Source organism: Eublepharis macularius, chromosome 16 (assembly GCF_028583425.1).
Source record: "Eublepharis macularius isolate TG4126 chromosome 16, MPM_Emac_v1.0, whole genome shotgun sequence".
NCBI classification, from domain to species: Eukaryota; Metazoa; Chordata; class Lepidosauria; order Squamata; family Eublepharidae; genus Eublepharis; species Eublepharis macularius.
The window spans coordinates 1,946,565-1,969,755 of record NC_072805.1 but is presented as its reverse complement, the minus strand read 5'-3'; the positions used below and the strand labels follow the sequence as shown (position 1 = coordinate 1,969,755).

At 45.0% G+C, this 23,191-nt stretch overlaps 1 protein-coding gene across 1 annotated transcript in view; it reads right to left on the bottom strand.

The window, feature by feature from the left end:
- The window catches only part of SEMA3E (semaphorin 3E), a 222,030-nt gene that overhangs the window by 86,656 nt on the left and 112,183 nt on the right, over nt 1-23,191 (bottom strand). Inside the window, exons 3-4 of the mRNA XM_055000402.1 lie at nt 11,983-12,042; nt 5,189-5,308 (exon numbers count right to left, since the gene is read on the bottom strand). Of these exons, the coding sequence (XP_054856377.1) occupies nt 5,189-5,308; nt 11,983-12,042 (180 nt within the window). The remainder of the gene's footprint in view (nt 1-5,188; nt 5,309-11,982; nt 12,043-23,191) is intronic.

Here is a 23,191-nt window from a genome sequence, read left to right as displayed (position 1 = left end):
CTTTCCCGGGGTGCAATCTCTCTGAAACGTGGGGGGTCTTCAGAGGACAGTGAGGACTATGTCCCCTGGAAATTTGGTGGGTATTGGACATTGGGAAGGTCAGTTTGTGGGGTGTTTAAAGGGCCATGCCCCTTGCATGTGTCAGGAAAGGGCCCTTTAAACTATCAGCTGGCAGGCAGCAGGGGGGAATCCCCCCCTGTCATCTGCCAGCTGATAGTTTAAAGGGATTTTTAAAGGGCCAGGTAAGTGGGTTTGAGGGGAGGCTAAGTGTGGGGGGTTGGGGTAGGGGTTCTGGCCCCCACGAACAATAAACAACGAACACGTCCGGGAACAGTTCATGTTCGTCCATGTTCGTTGTTCGTTGTTTGTGGCTGGCACCGAATGACGAACAGGGTGTTCTGGGTTTTTTTTCGTTCATGCCCATGTCTAATTTTGGGGCAGAAGATGCCATCTTGCCCCAGAGTACATTCCACAATATACTTGGACTACCCCTCTGCCATAGTTGTGTGCATGCCCTCAGATCCAGCATCCACCCTTGGACCTCTGTCTGAGATCTTCTGCATTGATGCACTGTGTGTGTTTTTGAGTGCTGTTGATCTTCATCATCTTCAATGGAAAAAAAAACATTTTTGATCAAAACATCTGCCTCTCTTTTTGAAAGAGGCCTTTAGCAGGAACAATCCTCATGTACATAAGTGGAGATCTCTCAAGTTATCCACCTCCTTGCCCACTAATTCCTCCAACTCACAAGGAGACCTCCTCCTTGGGTAACACCTGCTCCTCTTCCCTTTTGGATTACTTGCTGATCCCATCTTCATACCTGGCCCCTATGTAAACTTTCAAGGGATCAGTAGCTCCACTCTCCCTTCCTCTAGCCTCTGACCTCCCCTTTTGAGTAGAGTAACTTGGACAATATTTGGATGACTGGAATGGCCGAGTCTTTCATTAGCTTGTAGCACGACACATGTGAGCACTTGTTATTATTTAATCAGCATGGGAGACCCTAATTCCCCAGCCAAATATTTGTAATATTCCCATTAATAAACGATTTCTGGTTTTACTCTGTTGGGATCATACTGTTCCTTTTAACCACATAGCAATCCCTTGAGACTTCGTCAAAGATCATTATTGCTAGTGTGTGGATCACTCCTTAGACCTGAGGGTTTCTTTAACCCTGATGTGGAAACTGAGGCTCCGTAGACTTGCAGTGAGTTGTCAGAAGGGCAAGACTCAGTGCCACCATAGATGATGCATGTGACGCAGTTCAGTTCAGAGGCACATTAAATTGACTTGCAGCCCCGTGGAACATCAGAGAACTAAAGCTCCCAAGTGTTCCAGGTCCTGATTCAGCTCAGGAATGCAATGTGGAGAGAAGAGGAGCTTCAGCCTTCCCTCCCACACCATTTCCCCAAGCTGAGACAGCCACCGGGGGGCCTGGGCACTCTCTGCAACACACAGTGCCCCACACCAGGGCAAAAGTGGCTGTATGGATCAGGAAAACAGAGCGGATGAGGACATGGAGCCTGTCCTGTCCCCACACCACACTCCTGAGCACTTTTGAGCCCCAGAGCACTTGGGAACATCTGTTCACTGATGTTATATGTGACTGCCAGTTTGGCCCTCAGCTTATTTAAATGTGGATTTTTAAATATTTTATTTATTTAAAACATTTCTATGCCACTTTTCCACCCAAGAAAAGATCCCTAAGGCAGCAAGCAACAAAGACCGCCTGACCAGGGAGAGGAAATGGATGCTGCCCTCCTTGAACAGATTGGTAGAGTATCCATACATCAGAACCTTATGATTATGGGTGACTTCAACTTCCCCGATGTGTGTTGGGAGACAAGCTCTGCAAAGCGACAAGAATCACGCAACTTCCTGACCTGCCTGGCTGATAACTTCCTTTTTCAAATGCTGGAGGAAGCTACAAGGGGCTCGGCCATACTAGACTTAATATTAACCAACAGGGAAGAAATGGTAAATGGGGTAAAGGTGGTGGGGACCTTAGGGGGAAGTGACCATGTCCTCCTTGAATTCCAGTTGCTGTGGGGGGCCAAGGAAGTTCGTAGCCAGACTCATAGGTTAGATTTTCGTAGGGTCGACTTCAATGAACTCAGAGGCTTGATGAGAGTCATTCCGTGGGGGAGTGTGCTGGAAGGGAAAGGAGCGAGTGAAGGGTGGGCTCTGTAAGTGAAGGGATTGATCTGTAAGCATCTGAAGGACCGCTTAGTGATCAGGGGAAGTCAACATGGTTTTGTCCCCAACAGATCTTGTCAGACCAACCTGGTTTCCTTCTTTGATTGAATGATGAGCTTACTGGATCATAGGAACTCTGTCAATGTGATTTATCTGGATTTAAGTAAAGCTTTTGATGAGGTCCCCCATGACATTCTAATGGGTAAACTGGAAAATTGCCGACTGGACTATAGGACAGTTTGGTGGATAGGGAACTGGTTAAAGGACCGCAGCAAAACGAGTGGTGCTCAATGGCGTTTCATCAGATTGGAGGGAGGTGTCCAGTGGGGTGCCACAGGGCTTGGTTTTGGGCCCGGTACTTTTCAATATTTTTATCAATGATCTGGATGAAGGGGTAAACGGGCTACTCATTGAATTTGCTGATGATACCAAATTGGGAGGAGTGGCAAACACCCAAGAAGATAGAGTTAAAAGTCAACAAGACCTGAATACTCTGGAGAAGTGGGCAGCTGTGAATAGGATGCAATTCAACAAAGACAAGTGCACAGTATTACATCTGGGCCACAAAAATGGGAAGCACAAATACAGGATGGGGGATACACTTCTGGATAGTAGTGTATGCAAAAGATACAGTGAAGCCTCCCGCCATTAGCATTCCACACCCTGGGAAACTCCTACAGAATGACTCAGTGAAGCCTCCCGCCATTAGCATTCCACACCCTGGGAAACTCTTACAGGATGACTCAGCTCAACCCCACCCCTCCTGAGTAGATACAAATGACCTACATCTTTTCCACACTGTGACACTGAGAGATCTCTGTCTTTTGGTGCTACACCTCTGAAGATGCCAGCCACAGCTGCTGGCGAAATGTCAGGAACTACAATGCCAAGACCACGGCAATACAGCCCGGAAAACCCCCAACAACCATCGTTCTCCGGCCGTGAAAGCCTTCGACAATACAATTCAGTAAAATGTATAAACACACAGACTACAAACAGGGAAGAGATCAATAATGGTTATTAGGAGAAATCCTAACAAAACAAAATATATGGACCACAAAAATAGGGACCACGTTCACACTGACATGATACCCATGTCTCTTGACCACAGAGTACCTGGATCTTAATGTCATTCCTATAGTAATAGCCCTGACTAAAACCACACTTTTGAAATCAGTGTAACATTGGATGGAAAAAATGTAATGTGTATACAGTATTTTTACACCAATGTAAATATATCTCATGAATTCTGTTCCAAGCAATCAGGTGGAGGTGTTCTGTGCTCTCAGAAACAGTGGAACCCCTTCAATCTGTCAGAATCCCTCCCCGGGAAATAAGTCAGTAATACTTTTTTCTTGTTGGGAATTATGCCACAGTTTATATGTAAACACACAGTGATTTATTGTTTATAATAAAATGCAAACCATTCTGGCAAACATTACAGCATGTTTCGACAGCATTTGCAAATGGAAAGGAGGTCCTTGGAACAGCACACATTTACTCCACTTTCTTCCTGTGACTGACGAGAGATTAATTGATATTTATACCCATAAGTCACTTCATTCTCTCTACTGTGAGTTTATGTTCATGCAACAAACAGATGTCAAATTACGTTTACCTCTCCATTCTTTGTATTTCTTACTAATACTAGTTCCATCCTTCCTACTCCTGAAAGCCTTGGGAATAAAGGCTATTTTGGTTCAAACCAGTTGGTCAAGTGGTCATTGGGTGAGACTCATGACAGTATTTTCTCAAGGGCAGTCACAGATTTAGTTGCTAAGGAAAAAGCTGAACCCGGGTGAGTAACAGCATATCCCCTGGACCGCACTTGCTCTTTTAGTGGTACAAAACCATGCCTATGCACACACTGCGCGTGCTGATTTTGTACGAGCCTGAAATGACACAGGGGACTTTAGAATGTCTGAGTGAAGAACAAGAGAAGTTGCTGAGAGTGGCAAAGGGCATTTGCCACTCCCAAAGTTGCAGGATCAGGCCGGTACTATGTTTCTTTTGATACGGTATAATTTGGCTCACACATTACTCCCCCCCCCCCCACGCACAATAAGAACACTAGTGCACCTGAGACTGAGATTTCTCCAAGAAAGTAATAAATGAACCATGAAAGTGCTTTGCAAAATAAGGACAGTTATGCCGAACAATTTCAAGTGTTCTAGGCCACATCTTACAGTCATTTACCACACCTTACAATTTCAGTGTTGCAGCATGGATGGTACAAAAGCATAGGGCCATCTCCTCCCATGCACTAAGTTCTGCCTACCTGGAGGCGTGTTTGTCCCGTCTGGGTTCTACGGTACCATCCCCACAACTGGCTCCAAGTCGGGCGTGCTCCTGCTGTTCAGTACGTTTCACAAACCTTTTTTTACTGAGGGAGGTTCTCCTGTCAAACCAAGAATTCTCCTCTCTGGGCTACTGATGTGCATTTTTCAGCCCTAAAAAGGAAGGGGGGGCCCCCCTCCCTTTGGGGATCCCAGGCCGTTCACGCAGCAGAGTGCGCAGAGGAGAAGATGGGCCGGGCCCACAATGGGTCGCAGATCCTGGGGCTTTGAACTGCCGTGTTGATGCGAGTTGTTGCCAAATACTTATTCACTCATTCAGTCACAGTCTGAATCCTTGGGATGTCAACCTTAGATACACACGCAACGAAGATGGGAACAATCTGAATGATTGATTGATGGGGGTTTTATCCCACCCTCCCTGCAGGCAGGCTCAGGTATCAAAATGGTCTGAGTAGCAGGAGCAAACGTCTGTCCTCTTTCCCCGAAGGCTCTGCCTGGAGTCTGCTGTCTGACCCCCAAAGCTTTGTTGGAAGAGAATCCCACCACCTTAAGACAACAGTGATGTGAGAACTCTTCCTACTCACTTTCCTGTGGCTAATGGGGCATTGTGCATTTGTTGGGATGCTCCCTTCAGATAGGACCCATGACGACTTGCGTTCATAGAAGGCATCATATTTGAACAGTATATTGCCTACCTCTGATTGCTGGCCAACTCTGATAAAGGCACAGATGGGATCAAAGGCCCCCGTCCCACAGGCCAGGAGGTGTGTTCTGTTGTACCGATGCAGGGCACGGACGTAATTTGCACATTCTTCCTAGGGTGAGAGATAAGGGGTGCATATAAGTATTTTAAGAACAATTCCATGTTTTATTCGAGTGACATGGAAACCTTTGAACAATTTTTTTATTCATGTAACAGGCACTTCTGCTCTCCAACTAATAACTGAAGACTTTGAGGCTGACTGACACCTTTGCCCGTGGGAATGGAACCGTTTCAACGAGGCTTCAAAACGAGGACATTTACTAAGCCCCCGTGGCAGAGAGAGCTCCCCGGTCTCACCAGGAAGGAGCCAGGGGCACAGGCCTTCGCTCGCGGGGAGAGCTCGTCATAAGCAGACTGTTGCTTTCTGGTTTGCAAACCACAGTGTGCCTTGAAAGCATTTCAAACACCAGTATGGGATACCTTTGAATTCAAGGTGAATGGTGACTTCTTAAAAATAAAATGAAAAATTAGGTGCACCTTTGTGGCACAATTTAAATTAATTTTTATGGAACAGACATGAAATAAACAACAGAGGAAGCTTTTTTTAAAGTACTGATTTAAAGGACAATAATTTTGAATTAAAAAGGGCTGCAGATAACATACTCTTAACATTTATTTCACATCCTTATCATAGATGCTGTGTTAGTCTGTAATTGCAAAATAGTAAAGAGTCCAGTAGCACGATGGTTGTTGTGGGTTTTCCGGGCTGTATTGCCATGGTCTTGGCATTGTAGTTCCTGACGTTTCACCAGCAGCTGTGGCTGGCATCTTCAGAGGTGTAGCACCAAAAGACAGAGATCTCTCAGTGTCACAGTGTGGAAACGTCAGGAACTACAATGCCAAGACCACGGCAATACAGCCCGGAAAACCCACAACAACCATCGCTCTCTGGCCGTGAAAGCCTTCGACAATACATAGTCCAGTAGCACCTTAAAGACTTATCATAGTAACTGAACTACTTGGGTTACTGGAAACTGGCTCTTGAGAATCCTTAAATCCTTGATTGATTGATTGATTGATTGAATCCTTAAAGGTTCTTGCTTATCCTGTCTTTTAGGTGAAGCTGAATTTGGCTTCAATACATGAAAAACAGGAGACGGCTGTTGACTTACAGCAAGGAGACTGCCTAAGTGCTGTCAGCTGTATGGAAACTGCAGGTAAACTTTCCTATATGTCCCATGGCTCCCTCCTGGATACACACCTTAACGCGGTGAGGGGCTTTGAGTGTGTCAGTGAAGCTGAGAGCAACACCGTCAAGAGCACAGGCTTGGTCAAGAATCTAAACTTCTAGAAGAGTCACTCAAGGCAGAATGGTCAAAGCTGAGACACCAGACTAAGATGCATCCACCCTTTTTAGGAATCAAGGTCATATCAGCAGAAGACAACTGACTGTTCGAATGGTGATGGGAGTGGAGGAATTCTTGAAGGCCAGCTATAGAGCAGCAGCAGTAGTGGAAGGTGATGCTGACGGAGGATCGTTCACAGACAACGGCAGTGTCACTTCTGCTAACCCTGGTTAGTACTGTGAAGCGGAAGAAGGCAATGGTAAGCCACTTCTGCTGGTCTCTTAACTTGAAAACCCTATGATGAGACAATCCAAAATGAAAAAAAGATATAGTGCTGGAAGACAGGATCTCCAGGTCAGATGGCACTCAATTGGCTACTGGGGAAGAGCCGAGGACAAGTACGAATAGCACTATTCTTAATGATGGGACTGGATTAAAGCTGAAAGGACCTCCAGTTGTGGACATGAATAGATGCAAAAGGAATGTCCAAAGCTCTACGACACACATAAGAGGAACATGGAATGTGAGAAGTATGAAAACAGGTAAGCTAGAAATCATAAAACAAGAAATGGAACATTTAAACATTTGCAATCCTGGATGTGAGTGAACTAATGTGGACGAACTCAGGACATTTTCAGTCAGAAAACCACACAGTGTTTTACTATGAAAAATAGAAAAGAGTCCAGTAGCACCTTTAAGACTAACCAACTTTACTGTAGCACAAGCTTTCGAGAATCACAGTTCTCTTCTTCAGATGCAAGAACTGTGATTCTCAAAAGTTTATGCTACAGTAAAGTTACTGACAAGAGGCTACTGTCCAATGTTCCCTCTAAGCGGTGCAGTGTTGTGAGCCAGAAATCCAATTTGTGAGCAGCAACTTGCAAGTTGTGAGTGCGCCTTTTCGAAAACCAGATTCCATTTGGTTAAAAGACTTTTGATTTAGGTTGTCTGAGGCATTGGTATTGGGTGCCATCAATATGTTGATGACACCCACTTAGGCATGTGGTTTTCAAAAGCTTAGGCCTCAATAAAGTTGGTTAGTCTTAAAGATGCTACTGGACTCTTTACTATTTTGCAACTACAGACTAACACGGCTAACTCCTCTGGATCTACGGAGAAGAAGAATTGTGCCTCATCCAGCCCGCAATGCACTCACTCTCTGGCTATTCCCTTCTATGTTTTATATAAAAAGGTGTTGTGAAGCATGCCTGCAAATGGCTCAGACACCATTTCTTTCCATGTGCATCAGTGTATTGCCAGAGTTTTCTTTGCATTTTGGGCAACATCAGGCAGATGAGCTTCAGCAAGGGTTCCTCTTTGCCCACAAGCAAATCCTAAACAGAATGTGATGGGCAGTCATCCCTCCCTCTACCTCTGCTCTGTCGATTGGCATTTCCTGTCTCTTCTGTGGCCAGGTCTGCAGAAAGAAGAAGGAAGCTGGCTGAAGTTGCAGGGGGAGCACCTATTTAGCTTCCAGCTGAGAGCTGCTCATTGGAACAGCCTAGAACTGGCCTTTAGTCGCCCTGGAGGCTTCATGGCTTTAAAACTCTTTCCTTTTCTCTTTGTGAGTTGTGGTCATGGAATCTTTGAAATGAAATTAAGTCATTAAGCGTAAAGTCAGCATTGAAGTCCTGCCTTCTCCTTGCTTGCCATTCTGTTTTATTACACTGTATTGCAATGATCTATTCTCCCCTGAAGATATAAGCAGAATGCCACTGATGTACAAAAATACTGGTAAAACTGAGGCCGCAGCTCCGCACTCCCCATGGAGTAATTTAACTAGAGGACAGCCTGTCTTACCAGCCCCTGTAAAATTCCCAGACTCGGACCCTAGCTCTGCCATGAATTTTCCTTGGCATGCAAGTCCTTGTGACTAGGGAGTCAATTTTTTGTGTGCATGTAAAACAGATTTCCTTAGTCATGAATTTACACACACAGAAAAAGAGTATTTCCCTACCTGGAGCTGGCAACCCTAGGAGTGTGAAACACCACCGCCATCTCCTTCTCCTCCTCCTCCAGCACCCGCGCTGGGCCAGAGAGGCTGCTCGGTGGACTGGTGAGAAATAGCACGGGTGCCTGCCGCTGCTGCCGCCACCTTTTCCTACAGCACTGGGCCAGAGAGGATGCTTGGCGGGCTGGCGAAAGGCCTTGGGATGCCAACCGTGGCTCCTCTTCCACACCTGGCAACGGGCCTGGGTAAGGCCGTGCGGATGCCTGCCGCAGCTCTTTCCTCCGAGGGGCTGGGGAAAGGCTGTGTGGGCGGCTTCCGCTGCGCCTCCTCCAGAGCCCAACAAGGGGCCTGGGAAAGGCCGTGTGGGCACCTGTCACGGCTCTTCCCCCAGAGCCCGGCAAGGGGCTGGGGAAAGGCTGTGCAGGTGCCCGCCATGGCTCTTCTTCCAGAGCCTGGCAATGGGCCTGGGAAAGGCTGCATGGGCACCTGCCATGGCTCTTCCCCCAGAGCCCAGCGAGGGGCTGGGGAAAAGCTGCGCAGGCGCCTGCTGCGGTGCCTCCTCCAGAGCCCAGTGAGGGGGCAGGGAAAGGCTGCCTGGGTGCCTGCCGTGGCTCTCCCCCCCCCCCCGAGCCTGGCGAGGGGCCGGGGAAAGGTCGTACAGGCGGCTGCTGCAGTGCCTCCTCCAGAGCCCGACAAGGGGCCGGGGAAAGGCTGCACGGGCACCTGCCGCGGCTCTTTCCCTGAGCCTGGCAAGGGGCTAGGGAAAGGCAGCGTGGGCGCCTGCTGCGGTGCCTCCTCCAGAGCCCGGCAAGGGGCCGGGGAAAGGCTGCACGGGCACCTGCCGCGGCTCTTTCCCTGAGCCTGGCAAGGGGCTAGGGAAAGGCAGCATGGGCGCCTGCTGCGGTGCCTCCTCCCGAGCCCGGCAAGGGGCTGGGGAAAGGCTGCACGGGCACCTGCCGCGGCTCTTTCCCCCGAGCCTGGCGAGGGGCTAGGGAAAGGCAGCGCAGACGCCTGCTGCAGTGCCTCCTCCAGAGCCCGGCGAGGGGCTTGGGAAAGGCCGCACGGGCGCCTGCCACGGCTCCTCCTCCAGCGCCCAGTGCCTTCCGTGCTCTGGGGCTTCTCAGCTCTGCGCTGAGTTGTGACAATTCCTGCACCGTAGCGCGGAAGCGCACGTTCGCGGGAACCCTGGTCAGGACAGAATATGGGGAAACTGAATGGTTTCCAATTGGCAAGGGTGTCAGACATGGATGCATATTATCTCCCTACCTGTTCAACCTCTATGCAGAGTATATAATAAGTAAAGCTGGGTTAGATCTAGAAGAAAGTGGAGTGAAAATTTGTGGGAGGAACATTAACAACTTGAGATATGCAGATGACACCAGGTTACTAGCAGAAAATAGTGAAGTCTTGAAATGACTACTGTTGAAGGTTAAAGGAGAAAGTGCCAAAGCAGAATTACAACTGAACATCAAGAAGACAAAAGTAATGAGGAATTACACAATTTTAAAGTTGACAATGAGGAAATTGAAGTTCAAGATTTTCTATTCCTTGGCTCAATCATCAACCAAAAGGGAGACTGCAATGAAGAAATCAGAAGACTTAGAATTGGAAGAGCAGCTGTGAGGGAGCTAGAGAAGACCCTTAAAGATAAAGATGTATCTCTGGGAACCAAGATCAAGATAACCCAAACTATGGTATTCCCCATTGCTATGTATGGATGTGAAAGTTGGACGGTAAAGAAAGCTGAGAGGAAGAAAATGGATTCATTTGAAATGTGGTGCTGGAGGAGAGTTTTGCGGATATCATGGATGGCCAAAAATACAAATAAGTGGGTGACTAGATCAGATCAAGCCTGAATTCTCCCTGGAGCCATGGGGAGGAAGATTGATGGGGGGTTTGAATCATCTCAACAACATCCACCTGAATATACAATTCACAATGGAGAAAGAAATCGAGGGAAAACTCCCATTTCTGGATAACTTGGTCATCCGCAAAGCAAACTTTCAGTTAGGTCACAAGGTCTACAGGAAACCAACTCACACTGATCGGTACTTACACAAAAACTCCAATCACCACCCCCGACAGAAAAGAGGCATAATGAAAACATTAGTGGATCGTGCAAGACGGATATGTGAGCCGCACTTTCTCAATGAGGAAATTAATCATCTAAACCACGCACTTCAGGCAAATGGCTACTCCAGAAATGAAATCCGAAGAGCAATCAAACCCAGGATGAATCAAACAACCAAGGAAAAACAGTCTCCTACAGGAAAAGTGTTTTTGCCATATATCAAAGGAATTACTGATCAGATGGGAAAGCTTATGAAAAAGCATAACCTTCAAGCAGTATTCAGACCCACCCGAAAAATACAACAGATGCTACGATCAGCAAAAAACAGTAGAGACCCCCTCACCTCTGCAGGAGTATACCGTATACCCTGCAGCTGTGGACAAGTTTACATCGGGACCACAAAGCGTAGCATCCAGACAAGAATAAAAGAACATGAAAGACACTGCAGACTTGGACAACCTGAAAAATCAGCAGTGGCTGAACATAGCCTAACTCAAACAGGGCACAGTATCTTATTCCAGGACACCAAAATACTGGACAACACTTCCAACTACTTTGTCAGACTGCACAGGGAAGCCATTGAAATTCACAAGCAGAAGCAAAACTTCAACAGGAAAGAAGAAACCTTAAGAATGAACAGAGCATGGTTTCCAGTTCTGAAAAACACCAGGCTAACAAAACACTCTATACCCGACAATAGCCCTGCAGAGAAGATTAGCACATCAAGCCCCAATCCATATGCAAAAGAACCTCCTCAGGATACAGTGAAGCCTCCCGCCATTAGCATTCCACACCCTGGGAAACTCTTACAGGATGACTCAGCTCAACCCCACCCCTCCTGAGTAGATATAAATGACCTGCCAACATCTTTTCCACACTGTGACACTGAGAGATCTCTGTCTTTTGGTGCTACACCTCTGAAGATGCCAGCCACAGCTGCTGGCGAAACGTCAGGAACTACAATGCCAAGACCACGGCAATACAGCCCGGAAAACCCACAACAACCAACCTAAGAGTCCTTCCTTTCTCCATTTCTCATCCTCTTCCTTCATCTGTAGAGCAGAAGGTGCTGTTTCCAAAGCAGTAGCTGCCACATGTTTCTTGCTCTTCCGTGAGGGAAGGCAGGCAAATTCAGACATGCCTCCTGCTCGCACTAGCATGCACAGGGGCCGCTTTTAGCAACCAGTATTTAGATAGAATTGGATAGACATGGAAATGTTTTGTATTTTTTTCTCACTGTAACTCTGTTTCTCATCCATTTATTTTGTTGTAAGCTTAATGTTGTAAGTTTACTATGTACTTCACTGCTGCACAAACACTTCATCCTAGTTCATTTTAATTCTCCACAACATCCTTATCATTAAAATATAGCCCATGCCTAAACTAGGTAATGGAGGGATTTTGTTGTTAATACGTACAGCGAATCTCCCTTTGATTCGGCATTCCTCTGTTTGCAGGGGTGTACTAGGCCAATGAATCTGTAATAAAATAAGAAGACATTTAATAACCGGTACAAATGATAATAGTTTACATAGATGCTTTATATTCTCAGTGAGACCAATGTCTCCTTTTTACACATGATGACATCTGGATTCTGTAGTCAGTTTTCATTGCTGCTGCCCATTGTACAATATTCCACTAAACCAATTTCAGTTTTCTATTTCCTTGTAAATTAGGCAACGGCATGCATGATGGTCATAGTGTGAGAGGAGAACAATCTGACACGAGACAGAAGAGCACCTGGCCCTGCTGTCTTCAGTCCGAGGCTTCCTGGCAAATCACCGTCCATATTTTGTTCCTCTTGATCCTTTGATAACACTCTGATCATTAGCTCACGTTGTGGTTCTTCATGCTTCCATTCCCTTTCATGAGCCTCTAGAAGTGAAATCTGTGAGTGCCTCTCACCAATAGTGCACAAGCGAGAGCACGAGCCACGTGGCCTACCATTTCACAGCCTAATTGTTTAAGCAAAGTTCGGTTGCCCTAGGAACAAAACACTCCTGGCTTTAAATCAGAGGACGCATGTCGAGCAGCCATCACAGCAGGCAGCAATGGGGAGGCCTCAGGGCCAAACTAAATGTGACCATGTCCTCGTGGACACTGCTGTGAGTGGCCACAAGGATGCCATTACATCCAGTTTGGCCCTTGCACACACACATGAAGCTGCTGTCTTCTGTGGTCAGTTGAAGTCAGTCTTGTCTACGCAGACCAGCAGAAGTTTTCTTGGCTCTCAGGCAGAGGACTTGCACATCATCACGGAATCACAGAGTTGTAAGGGGCCATACAGACCTAGTCCAACCCCCTGCCCAATGCAGGATGAGCCTAAAGCATCCCTGACAAATATTCATCCAGCCTCTTCTTGAAAACTGCCAATGAGGGGGAGCTCACCACCTCCCTAGGCAGCTGATTCCACCTCTGAACTACTCTGAGCATGAAAAAGTTTTTCCTAATATCCCGCTGGTACCTTTCTGCATGTAATTTAAGCCCGTTGCTTTGAGTCCCATCCTCTGCTGCCAACTGGAACAGCTCCTTGCCCTCCTCCAAATGACTGCCTTTCAAACGTTTAAAGAGAGCAATCAGGTCCCCCCTCAATCTCCTCTTTTCCAAACTAAACATTCCCAAGGCCCTCAGCCTTTCCTCGTAGGGCTCAGTCTCCAGACCCCTGATCATCCTCATCACTCTCTTCTGCACCCTCTCAAATTTGTCCACGTCTTTTTTGTATCGAGGCCTCCAGAACTGCACACAGTACCCCAGGTGCAGCCTGACCAAGGCAGTATAGAGAGGGACTATGACCTCCTGCGATTTTGATGCAATGGTCCTTTTGATTTAACCCAAGACTGAGTTTGCTTTTTTTGCCTCTGCATCACACTGACTGCTCATATTTAGTTTACAGTCCACTCTTACTCCAAGATCTCTTTTGTATACACTACTACCCAGAAGTGTATCCCCCATCCTGTATTTGTGCTTCCCATTTTTGTGGCCCAGATGTAATACTGTGCACTTATCTATGTTGAATTGTATCCTGTTCACAACCGCCTACTTCTCCATAGTATTCAGGTCTTGTTGAATTTTAACTCTACCTTCTTGGGTGTTTGCCAGTCCTCCCAATTTGGTATCATCAGCAAATTCAATGAGTAGCCCGTTTACCCCTTCATCCAGATCATTGATAAAAATATTGAAAAGTACTGGGCCCAGACCCGAGCCCTGTGGCACCCCACTGGACACCTCCCTCCAATCTGATGAAACGCCGTTGAGCACCACTCGTTTTGCTGCGGTCCTCTAACCAGTTCCCTATCCACCAAACTGTCCTATAGTCCAGTCGGCAGTTTTCCAGTTTACCCATTAGAATGTCATGGGGGACCTTATCAAAAGTTTTGCTGAAATCCAGGTAAATCACGCCGACAGAGTTCCCCCGATCCAGTAAGCTCGTGACTCAATCAAAGAATGAAACCAGGTTGATCTGACAAGATCTGTTGGGGACCAAACCATGTTGACTTCCCCGGATCACTAAGTGGTCCTTCAGATGCTTACAGATCAATCCCTTTAAAATCCGCTCTAATATCTTCCCAGCAACAGAAGTCAGACTGATCGGCCTGTAGTTGTACTGCATGTACTGCCTGGTCCTTTTAAATGGAGATGCTGGGATTGAATTTGGGATTTCTCGATGCCAAGCAGATGATCTATGACTGAATCACTGCCCCTTCGAGCAGGCAGTGACCCTTGGAATAAAACAGGCAACTCCATACACTTTTTGTATGTGTGGTGGGGGGTGGGGGTGGGGGGTTGATATGCTTATCTAGGCACCAGAATCCGAAGGCGTATTCTCACTCTTTTCACAAGTCTCTCAATGTCCAAAGGTAACCAGATAACCCCCCTTTTCCCTGCAGCTGTCTTCTTTCCTGCCTTTGTTCTCTCTGAAGAGAAGCACACGTGGCTGTCTCTCCGCATGAGAGGCAGAGGAAGGCAGGCTTCATCATGCTTGCCCAGCATACTCACATACACAGCTCCAGGGACGGCTTGTCATAACAGGGTCTAGACAGCAGTGACTTGATAGAAGTGGAATATTTCTCAATAAAGCAAGTTTTCTTTTTTGACTTTTACTCAGCATCCTGTCTCTATACACTATGAAATAGCTATGCTTTGTTGCTGTGCAAATTAATTGTGCAATTTCAGTCCCTTAATAAGCCATAAAATCCCCAATACTTGTAAGTCTGTCCCCCTTTTCTTCTCTGAAGTGCTGAATAATATGCACTAGTAAAACACACACAAGAAAACTTCTTAGCCGTTCAAGTAAACAGAACTTAAGCCGGTTCAAATTTGATTTCCCAACACTGGATCACTTATCAAAACTGTGCTTCACATCAAGACCTCAAATATTTGTACGATATAGCAACGTAATTTAGGAATGCGTCTTCTGATGAACGAATGTAGTTATTTATGCAACTACCTTCCTCTGGAAACTCACAAACAGAGCATGTTTCCCCTTTTGTCACAGACCTGTGAGCATCGGAGCGTCTGCATGTGATGGCTCCATTTGACTATCAAAGGATTTCGCTTCCACACATTCGTTTAAAAATGCTATAATGTCTCCAAAAGGTACAAGGAACAGGGTAAAGCCACACCTGAAGCCTGAGTGTGGCCAAATACCAAGGGCCAAAGGGCTTTTGGCCCAAGGCTCACAGGCTGTAGGCCCTGATGGGCCACCCAATTGAACACCAGCCCAGCCCAGGATATTTAGTGGACCCTTTGGTTGTTGGTGTTGTTGGGTATTGGCTGGTCCACGATGCATTTTGTTAGTTTAAACTGTTTAAATTTCAAAGAGACAGGACATAGTGGCTATGGGAGATATCTGCTAGAACTCAAAATCTGCTGAAAATGTAAGGTTTAATAAATTCCTGACATGTCTGGCTGACAACTTCATCTCCTAGAAGGTGAAGGAAAGAAGGGGAATCTGCTATCTTGGACCTGATTCTCAGCAAAAGCTTTAGAAAAGCGAATGTTAAACAAGCTCAAAGTTATGCTGAGCAGAATCCCCTGGTCAGAAATACTCTAGAAGGGAGTTCAAGTTAGTGGGAGTTTTTAAAAAGTGAGATATTGAAGGCACAATCATGAACAATTCCAATGAAAATGAAACATTGGAGGAACCTAAAGAAAGGGCAGCTCCATGAACAGCTTTTAAAAGATTTGAGAATTTAAAAAGGCACGTTTAAGAAATGGAAGGAGGGCCATATAACCTAGGATTAAGATAAACAAATAGCAAGTGCTTGTAAGGAGAAAGGGTAAAGCTCAGTATGAGCGTAGGCTAGCGAGAGATAATAAACGCAACAAAAAGGGGTTATTGGGTTATGTTCAGAGCAAGAAAAAGAACAAAGAAGTGGTAATCCCACTGCAGGGAAAAGAAGTGGAATTTTAACAGGTGATAAAGAGAGGGCAGAACTGCTCAATTCCTATTTTGCCTTGGTCTGCTCTTGCGAGGGAAACTGTGCTCAACCTGGCAAAAAGAGGACACATGAGGAAGGAAGGGATTTACAGCTTAGGGAAAACAACAAATTGAAATTGAACACAGGCAAGACTGAAGTGATGCTTGTTGGGAAGGCAGAAATCTTGACGGATATTGTACTCCTCACTTTTGATGGAGTTTGTTTGACACTCGCTGACTCGGTTAAGAGCCGAGGGGTTAGACTGGATCCAGCGCTACTACTAGAAAAACAAGTTAAGGTAGCTACAAAAAATGCTTTCTACAATCTCACTCTAGCCTGGAAGATGGCTTCTTATCTTGACACAGCCGACCTGGCCACCTGGATCCATGCTATGGCAACATCAAAACTAGTCTATTGTAATGCACTATATATTGGTCTTCCATCTAAGTTAACTAGGAGGCTCCAGTTGGTGCAAAATGCTGCAGCTCAACTGTTATCAGGAGCAAGCAGGAGCATGAATATCACTCCCATCCTACAGTCACTCCATTGGCTACCTATCAGCTACCGTGCTCAATTCAAAGTATTGGTTATTACATACAAAGCTCTTCATGGCCTTGGCCCGACATACCTACAGGACCGACTCCCTCCCTATGTCCCTCCATGGCAGCTTCGCTCATCCGAACAGGGTCTCTTACAGGAGCCAGGCTGCACATGGTCGAAATCAACAGCAGCCCGTACACAGGCTTTCTCTGTGGTGGCCCCCACACTATGGAATGACCTGCCTGAAGAGGTCAGGAGAGCCCCCACTCTCCTGGCTTTCCATAAACAATGCAAAACTGAATTATTCAAAAAGGCTTTTTACTCAAATGGGAGGGCTGTATTGTAGGGATGGGTTCTCAGATGCTTCGCTAATGAGTTAGGGACCATAGACTTCACCACTGTGTTGCTTTACATATATCTATTGTTTTAAATATGTACTCCTATATACTACCTGTGCTTCATGTTGTTTAATGTCAGTTCTGTTTCTGTATTTTTTCTACTCCATATGGGATTCTTGCTAATACTGTGTCTTTTAAACTTGTATCTATTTACCCTATGGAATTGTTTATGGAAATGTCCTTTATACTGTATTGAAATGTACTTGTAACTCATTGTACTAATCTCATACTGTGTAATCCACCTTGGGTCTCAGTGAGAAAGGCGGACTACAAACCAACCAACCAACCAACCAACCAACCAACCAACCAACCAACCAACCAACCAACCAACCAACCAACCAACCAACCAACCAACCAACCAACCAACAAACAAACAAACATGCATAGGGGATAGTACATAAACACTTGGCTTCTTCAAATGACATGTCCTCAGGGCCAGATGAATTGCATCCTAGGGTACTGAAGTAAATTACTGATGTAATTTCAGAATATCTGGCTGTCATCTTTGAGAATTGTTGGAGAACAGGTGAGGTGCCAGAAGATTGGAGGCAGGCAAAATTGTCCCCATCTTTAAGAGCGGGGAAAAAGAGGAAACTCATCAGATTCATGTCTTTTCACATCATCAGTCAGTCAGTTCTTGAGCATTTAGATAAGGCAGCTGTTATTAAGAGCCAGCACAGGTTCCTCAAGAACAAGTCATGTCAGACTAACCTTAGCTCCTTTTTTGAGAGAATTACAACTTCGTTGGATCAGAGAATGCTGTGGATAGCGTTTATCTTGATTTCAGTAAGGTTTTTGATCAGGCTCCACATGATATTTTGTTAAATGGATTTGCAAGTGGTTGAGAGATCTCACCCAAAAAGTGCTTTCAAATACTTTCTCATCCTCCTGGAGAGAAGTGACGAGTGGAGCACCTCAGGGATCTGTCCTGGGCTGTGTGTTGTTGAACATCTTCATAAATGATTTGGGTGAAGGAATAGAGGGGATGTTCATTCAATCTACAGATGATACCAAATTTGGGGGGGGGGGGGTAGCAAATACAGCAAAAGAAGATTCAGGGAGGTCTTGACAGGCTGGAAAACTGGGCTAAAGATAACAAAATGAATTTCAACAGAGGTAAATGTAAAGTTCTGAATTTAGGTAGGAAATATCAAAGGCATAATTATAGGGCAGGGGAGACTTGTCTTGGCAGCAGTACATGTGAAAAGGATCTAGGGGTCTTAGTAGATGATAGCTTGAACATGAGTCAGCAGCGTGATGTGGTAGTTAAAAGGGAAAATGTAATTTTAGGATGTATCAACAGAAATACAGTGTTCAGATCATGGAAAATATTAGCATCACTTTGCTCTTGTTAGAATTCACTTGAAGTACTGTGTTCAGTTTTGGGCACCACAGTTTAAGAAGGATGTTGACAAGCTGGACCGTGTCCAAAAGAGGGCAACAAAGATGGTGAGAAGTTCTATGAGGAAAGGTTGAAGGAGCCGGGTCTGTTAGTCCGGAGATTAGACAGAGATGATATGACAGCCCTCTTCAAGTATTTGAACGGCTGTTACACAGAGGATGAAATAGAGTTGTTTTTCATTGCCCTTGAGGGTCAAACCAGAACTAATGAGTTAAAATTAAATTAAAGGAGTTTTCACCTAAACTTTAGGAAGAAGTCCTTGGCAGTCAGAGTGATTCTTCGGTGGAATAAGCTTCCTTGGGAGCCAATGAGCTCTCCTTCTTTGGAGGATTTTAAGAAGAGGGTAGATGGACATTTGACAATAATGCTAATTCTATGACACAGTATGAATTGAGGCAGATTGGGAGGAGGGCCTGAAAAGATGAGCCATTGCTAGGCTCTCATGGCACATTCTTATATGCATTGGGTAATGCCGTTCACCACTTTGGGATGAGGAAGGAATTTTACTCCAGGCCAGATTGGTCTAGGGATCCTGGAAGGGTTTTGCCTTCCTCCTGGCATAGAGCAGCGGTCACCGAGGGAGTGGGAGGTAAATATTGGCTTCCTGCATTGGGCAGGGGATTGGGCTACAGGACCCTCGGGAGCTCTTCCACCTCTATGTTTCTGTGTTCCTAAACTGATATTTTTGTAACCGCTTTTGAGTTCCCATTGTGGAGAAAAGTGTGATAGCAAATGCCCTAAATAACTTAATGAAATAATTAACAATTAACATCCTACCAAGATGCAGCCCGTTGTCCTTCCCAGTCCGAGGCACACAGAAGTGGGGTGTGTGTTCCTGTGCGTGCATCTGAAATGCTCTATTTGGTTAGAAAGTTTGCTAACTTTTAGCAGGATACTTGGCTAAGAAAAAGTTTGTCAAATATAAATCTTTTTTGGTCCAGATGAAAGCCCCTTAGCCGACATTCTTTTGCACAGACTTCAGAGCATATAAGGGAATGTGAAGTCCTTTAACAATGTAACCCCTCTTCTTGATTTTAAGTGTTTAATTTCTGAACATTTTCCAAACAGACCACATAGATTGTGTTTGCATTGCACTAAAAGCCAAAAATGAACTGATTGCAAATGACACCTTTAGCTTTGGTATATAGTGCTTGTGTTAGGTGCTTGCCAGGATAAGAACTTTTTTGTGTGCTAGGAATCATTACAGTTCAATAATTGTCATAATCATAAACTTTACTGCATTCGCTCATAGCCTTAGCAAATAACACCAAGAAAAAACAGCAACATAGACAATATAAGTTAAAACTCATAAAATGTCCATTAAAAATTAAAATATAATAAAATCATAGCAAGAAATAGAAAATTAATGTGACTTACTGTTCCTATATTAACATATCAGATCCAACACAGAGCAGACACAGCCTAATACTAAAAGTTTATCCCTAGCCAAAATAGCAACAGAGGATTTTGACAGTGTCTTTATAACCCAGGTGGTAAACTTTGCCGTTTGTGATGTTACCCATCAGCAAGTAATATTACAAGTTTATTCTGATCTGATCTTCCTGGATATAAAGATAAAATAATGCCAAGATACTGTTCATGTTCTTCTCTGAACCTTGGCCACCAAAAAACCCCCACTGGCCAGGTGCTCAATAGAACTCTGATCACCACAAGGGCTGACAGGATCACTATATGGGATTCTGTTGTAATGACTTCGTAAAATTGCCAGTGGTAAAATTTCCAAACATGCTTTAGTAAATGTCTTACTATGCTCAAAATTTAAAAGATCGGTACCATAAGACGGAAGGGTTAAAGGGAAGGATGGAAGCTGCCTAGAGAGAGAGGCTGTTCTCAGGGCGCCTAACCATGTGGCCACCTAGACATGTATATCCAACAGCCTTTTTTTAAAATTAATTTTTTTGCTGCAAAAAAAGACAAGCATCCTTGAATATTCTTCTGCAAATCCAAGTTTGGCTACAAGATTTAATATATGACTTTGCCATGAATCAGCTTTCATTTCCTCACAAGTAGACATGGGCACGGACTGGGAAAAAGCCACGGACTGTTGGTCTGTTTCACAGACCACGGACGATTCATGGACCCGCCCTGGTTTGCGGACCAGTTCGTTGGTCCATGGTTTTGTCACTTCCGGGGCCCCTAGCACCGCCCCCTTCACATTCATAGATGCCAAACTCACAGTGTGTCTTCAGGAGTCTCTCCTCCAGCCACCCTCCAAGTTTGGCCAAGATTGCATTTTGGACATCTGAGTTTCACACCCCCAAAGTGGCCGCCCCCAGGAAACTTCTAGTACATAGCAGAGGAGCTGCAACTTGCATTGGCTTGCAGCACCAAAAAGTTGCAATGAAAATATGGGATGGGGTTGGAGAATCTTCCTCTGAGAATGGAATGACGGGCCCCAGAGTGGAATGATGGTTCCTGGGAGCAGAAAACTTGCTCTGTGGCTGGAATGGGGAGGGAGAGAAGTACTCTTTGAGGGGACAGTCAAGGAGATGTTTTTGGGGAGACAGCAGGAAAATTTTTTTAAAGGACACGAGGACAGAGACAATCTATGAGAGGAGGTTAAATGATGTCCAACAGATGTAGTAAAAAAGGAGTAGAAGGATGTTGTGTAGTCCTCCTATATCATGCCCATTCCACTACCCCCCTCGCTCCTTCATGGAAGGAGGTATGGAAGCGTATAGAGCACTGACATCTAAGGTCATTAAATAAGTATTGGGTGGTATGACTAAAGCTTCAATCATGTTAATAAACATCATAGTGTCCTTTAGGTAAGCAGGTGGGGGAAATATTTTAAATTTTGAAACCAATATTATTACCAAATAAAGAGGGTAGCGATGGGGTGCTCCGCTGCCCCCAGTATCGCTAATCTGTTTATGTCCCATCTGGAGGAGACTTCTATCTTGAATGACAACATAAATCCGTTCTTCAGTAATATTGTTTGGTACCGGCGATTCATTGATGACGTCATAGTGCTCCTTGATAATGAAGAGCAGGCACAACCTCTAGCACAGTGGATGAATCAAATTAACTCCGACATCCAATTTACATGGAAAGGCAATACTGTTACCATAGATTTGTCAGGATGTTACTATTTACAAATTGACCTCTACTAAACTGGGCATTCGACCCTTCAGGAAGCCTACAGATAGACCATCGTATTCACATTTCTCCTCTTGTCATCCGCTTCATCTCAAAAGGAATGTACCTGTCTCACAATACTTGAGAATAAAATGAAACTCATCTCGCAAGGGACACTTCCGAGTAGGAAGTAAGATTTTGGACGGGACCTTTGCCAGTAGGGGCTACCCAGAAACGGTTCTCAGAACAGCTTACCATCGAGCATGCAAGACATCATGAAGGGATTTGTTGACTCCCAAGACCAAAAGGGACAGCAAGAGAATCAGATGGCCAATAGAATTTACTAAAGCTGCCCCAGGGATTGCAAGAATCATCCGTAAACATTGGCATCTTATTGCTGATATAGATGGCTGCGGCTCACCACCATCTGTGGGATTCAGAAGAACTAAGAATTTGAGAGACTTATTGGTCCACTCAGCTATGGACAAACCTGATGATAACAAATTGCCTAAGGGACATTACTCATGTGGAGGCTGCAATGTCTGTCCACTTGCTTTCAAAATGTCAGAAATCACCAATCCAAGCACTCATAAACCATCGTACTCCTCAGCCTTTTCAAACTGTAAAACGTCTTATGTTGTGTGTGGGGGGGGGTTAAACTGTGGAGGGGGGGTTAACCATCGCCCCTATGCAAACACAGAGGCATGTATGAACCACTATGCAGTATGAACTGTATTATTTAATGCTTTTAAATGTTTTTAATGTATTATTTAATGCTTTTAAATGTTTTTAATGGTTGGGTGATGTTTGTATTTGTTATCTGCCCTGAGCCTGCAAAGTGGGGAGGGTGGAATATAAATATAATAATAAATTAAAATTAAATTAAATTATGTAATACAGTGCAGCTGTCAATTATTATATATTGGGAGCACAACACGCCCTTTGAAAATCCAGGTGCAGGAGCACTTATCTAGAATAAGACATAAAATCCTAGAAGCACCCCTCGTAGAGCATTTCATTCAGGCCCATGACACAAGGAAGGACTTTAAAGTGTCAGTTTTGGAGGTCCTGGACATAACGAAATATAGCATGAGATCTGAAAATGCTAAACAAAAACTTTTACCATTAGAATCCCGTTGGATTTTTCGCTTGAATACCCTCACACCACATGGTTTAAATAAGGAACTGGATTTTACCTGTTACCTCTAAATTTGTCTTGTTATCATGACGTGCAATTCCCCTTTAAGAAACTTTGGGTTTAAAAGACTTCTGAGTGATGGTTCCGCCCGCGGCGTCAGACCATCTTTGAAATACCGATATGGTGGTATGAGATTCTCTGAAGCTTATGCTGTAAGTAATTTTCTATGGTAGTTGCATTCATGGATATTATTGTTTAGGTTATTGTGGACTGTTATATTTTATCTTATCCAACAGACAAATATTCCTGTGATGAAGCAATAATGCGAAACGGGACCAGACCAACATGCTAGCAAAACCCGTAGGCAGCGAAATGAATGCTCACAGCTTCACAGCTTCGGCGTGGCTATCGCAGTTCCACAGCTTTTCTGCTTCACAATTTTCAGCAGCTTCCTCGTTATTGATGAAGGCTTTCACGGCCGGAGAACGATGGTTGTTGTGGATTTTCCGGGCTGTATTGCCGTGGTCTTGGCATTGTAGTTCCTGACGTTTCGCCAGCAGCTGTGGCTGGCATCTTCAGAGGTGTAGCACCAAAAGACAGAGATCTCTCAGACACTATTCATTGCTATTC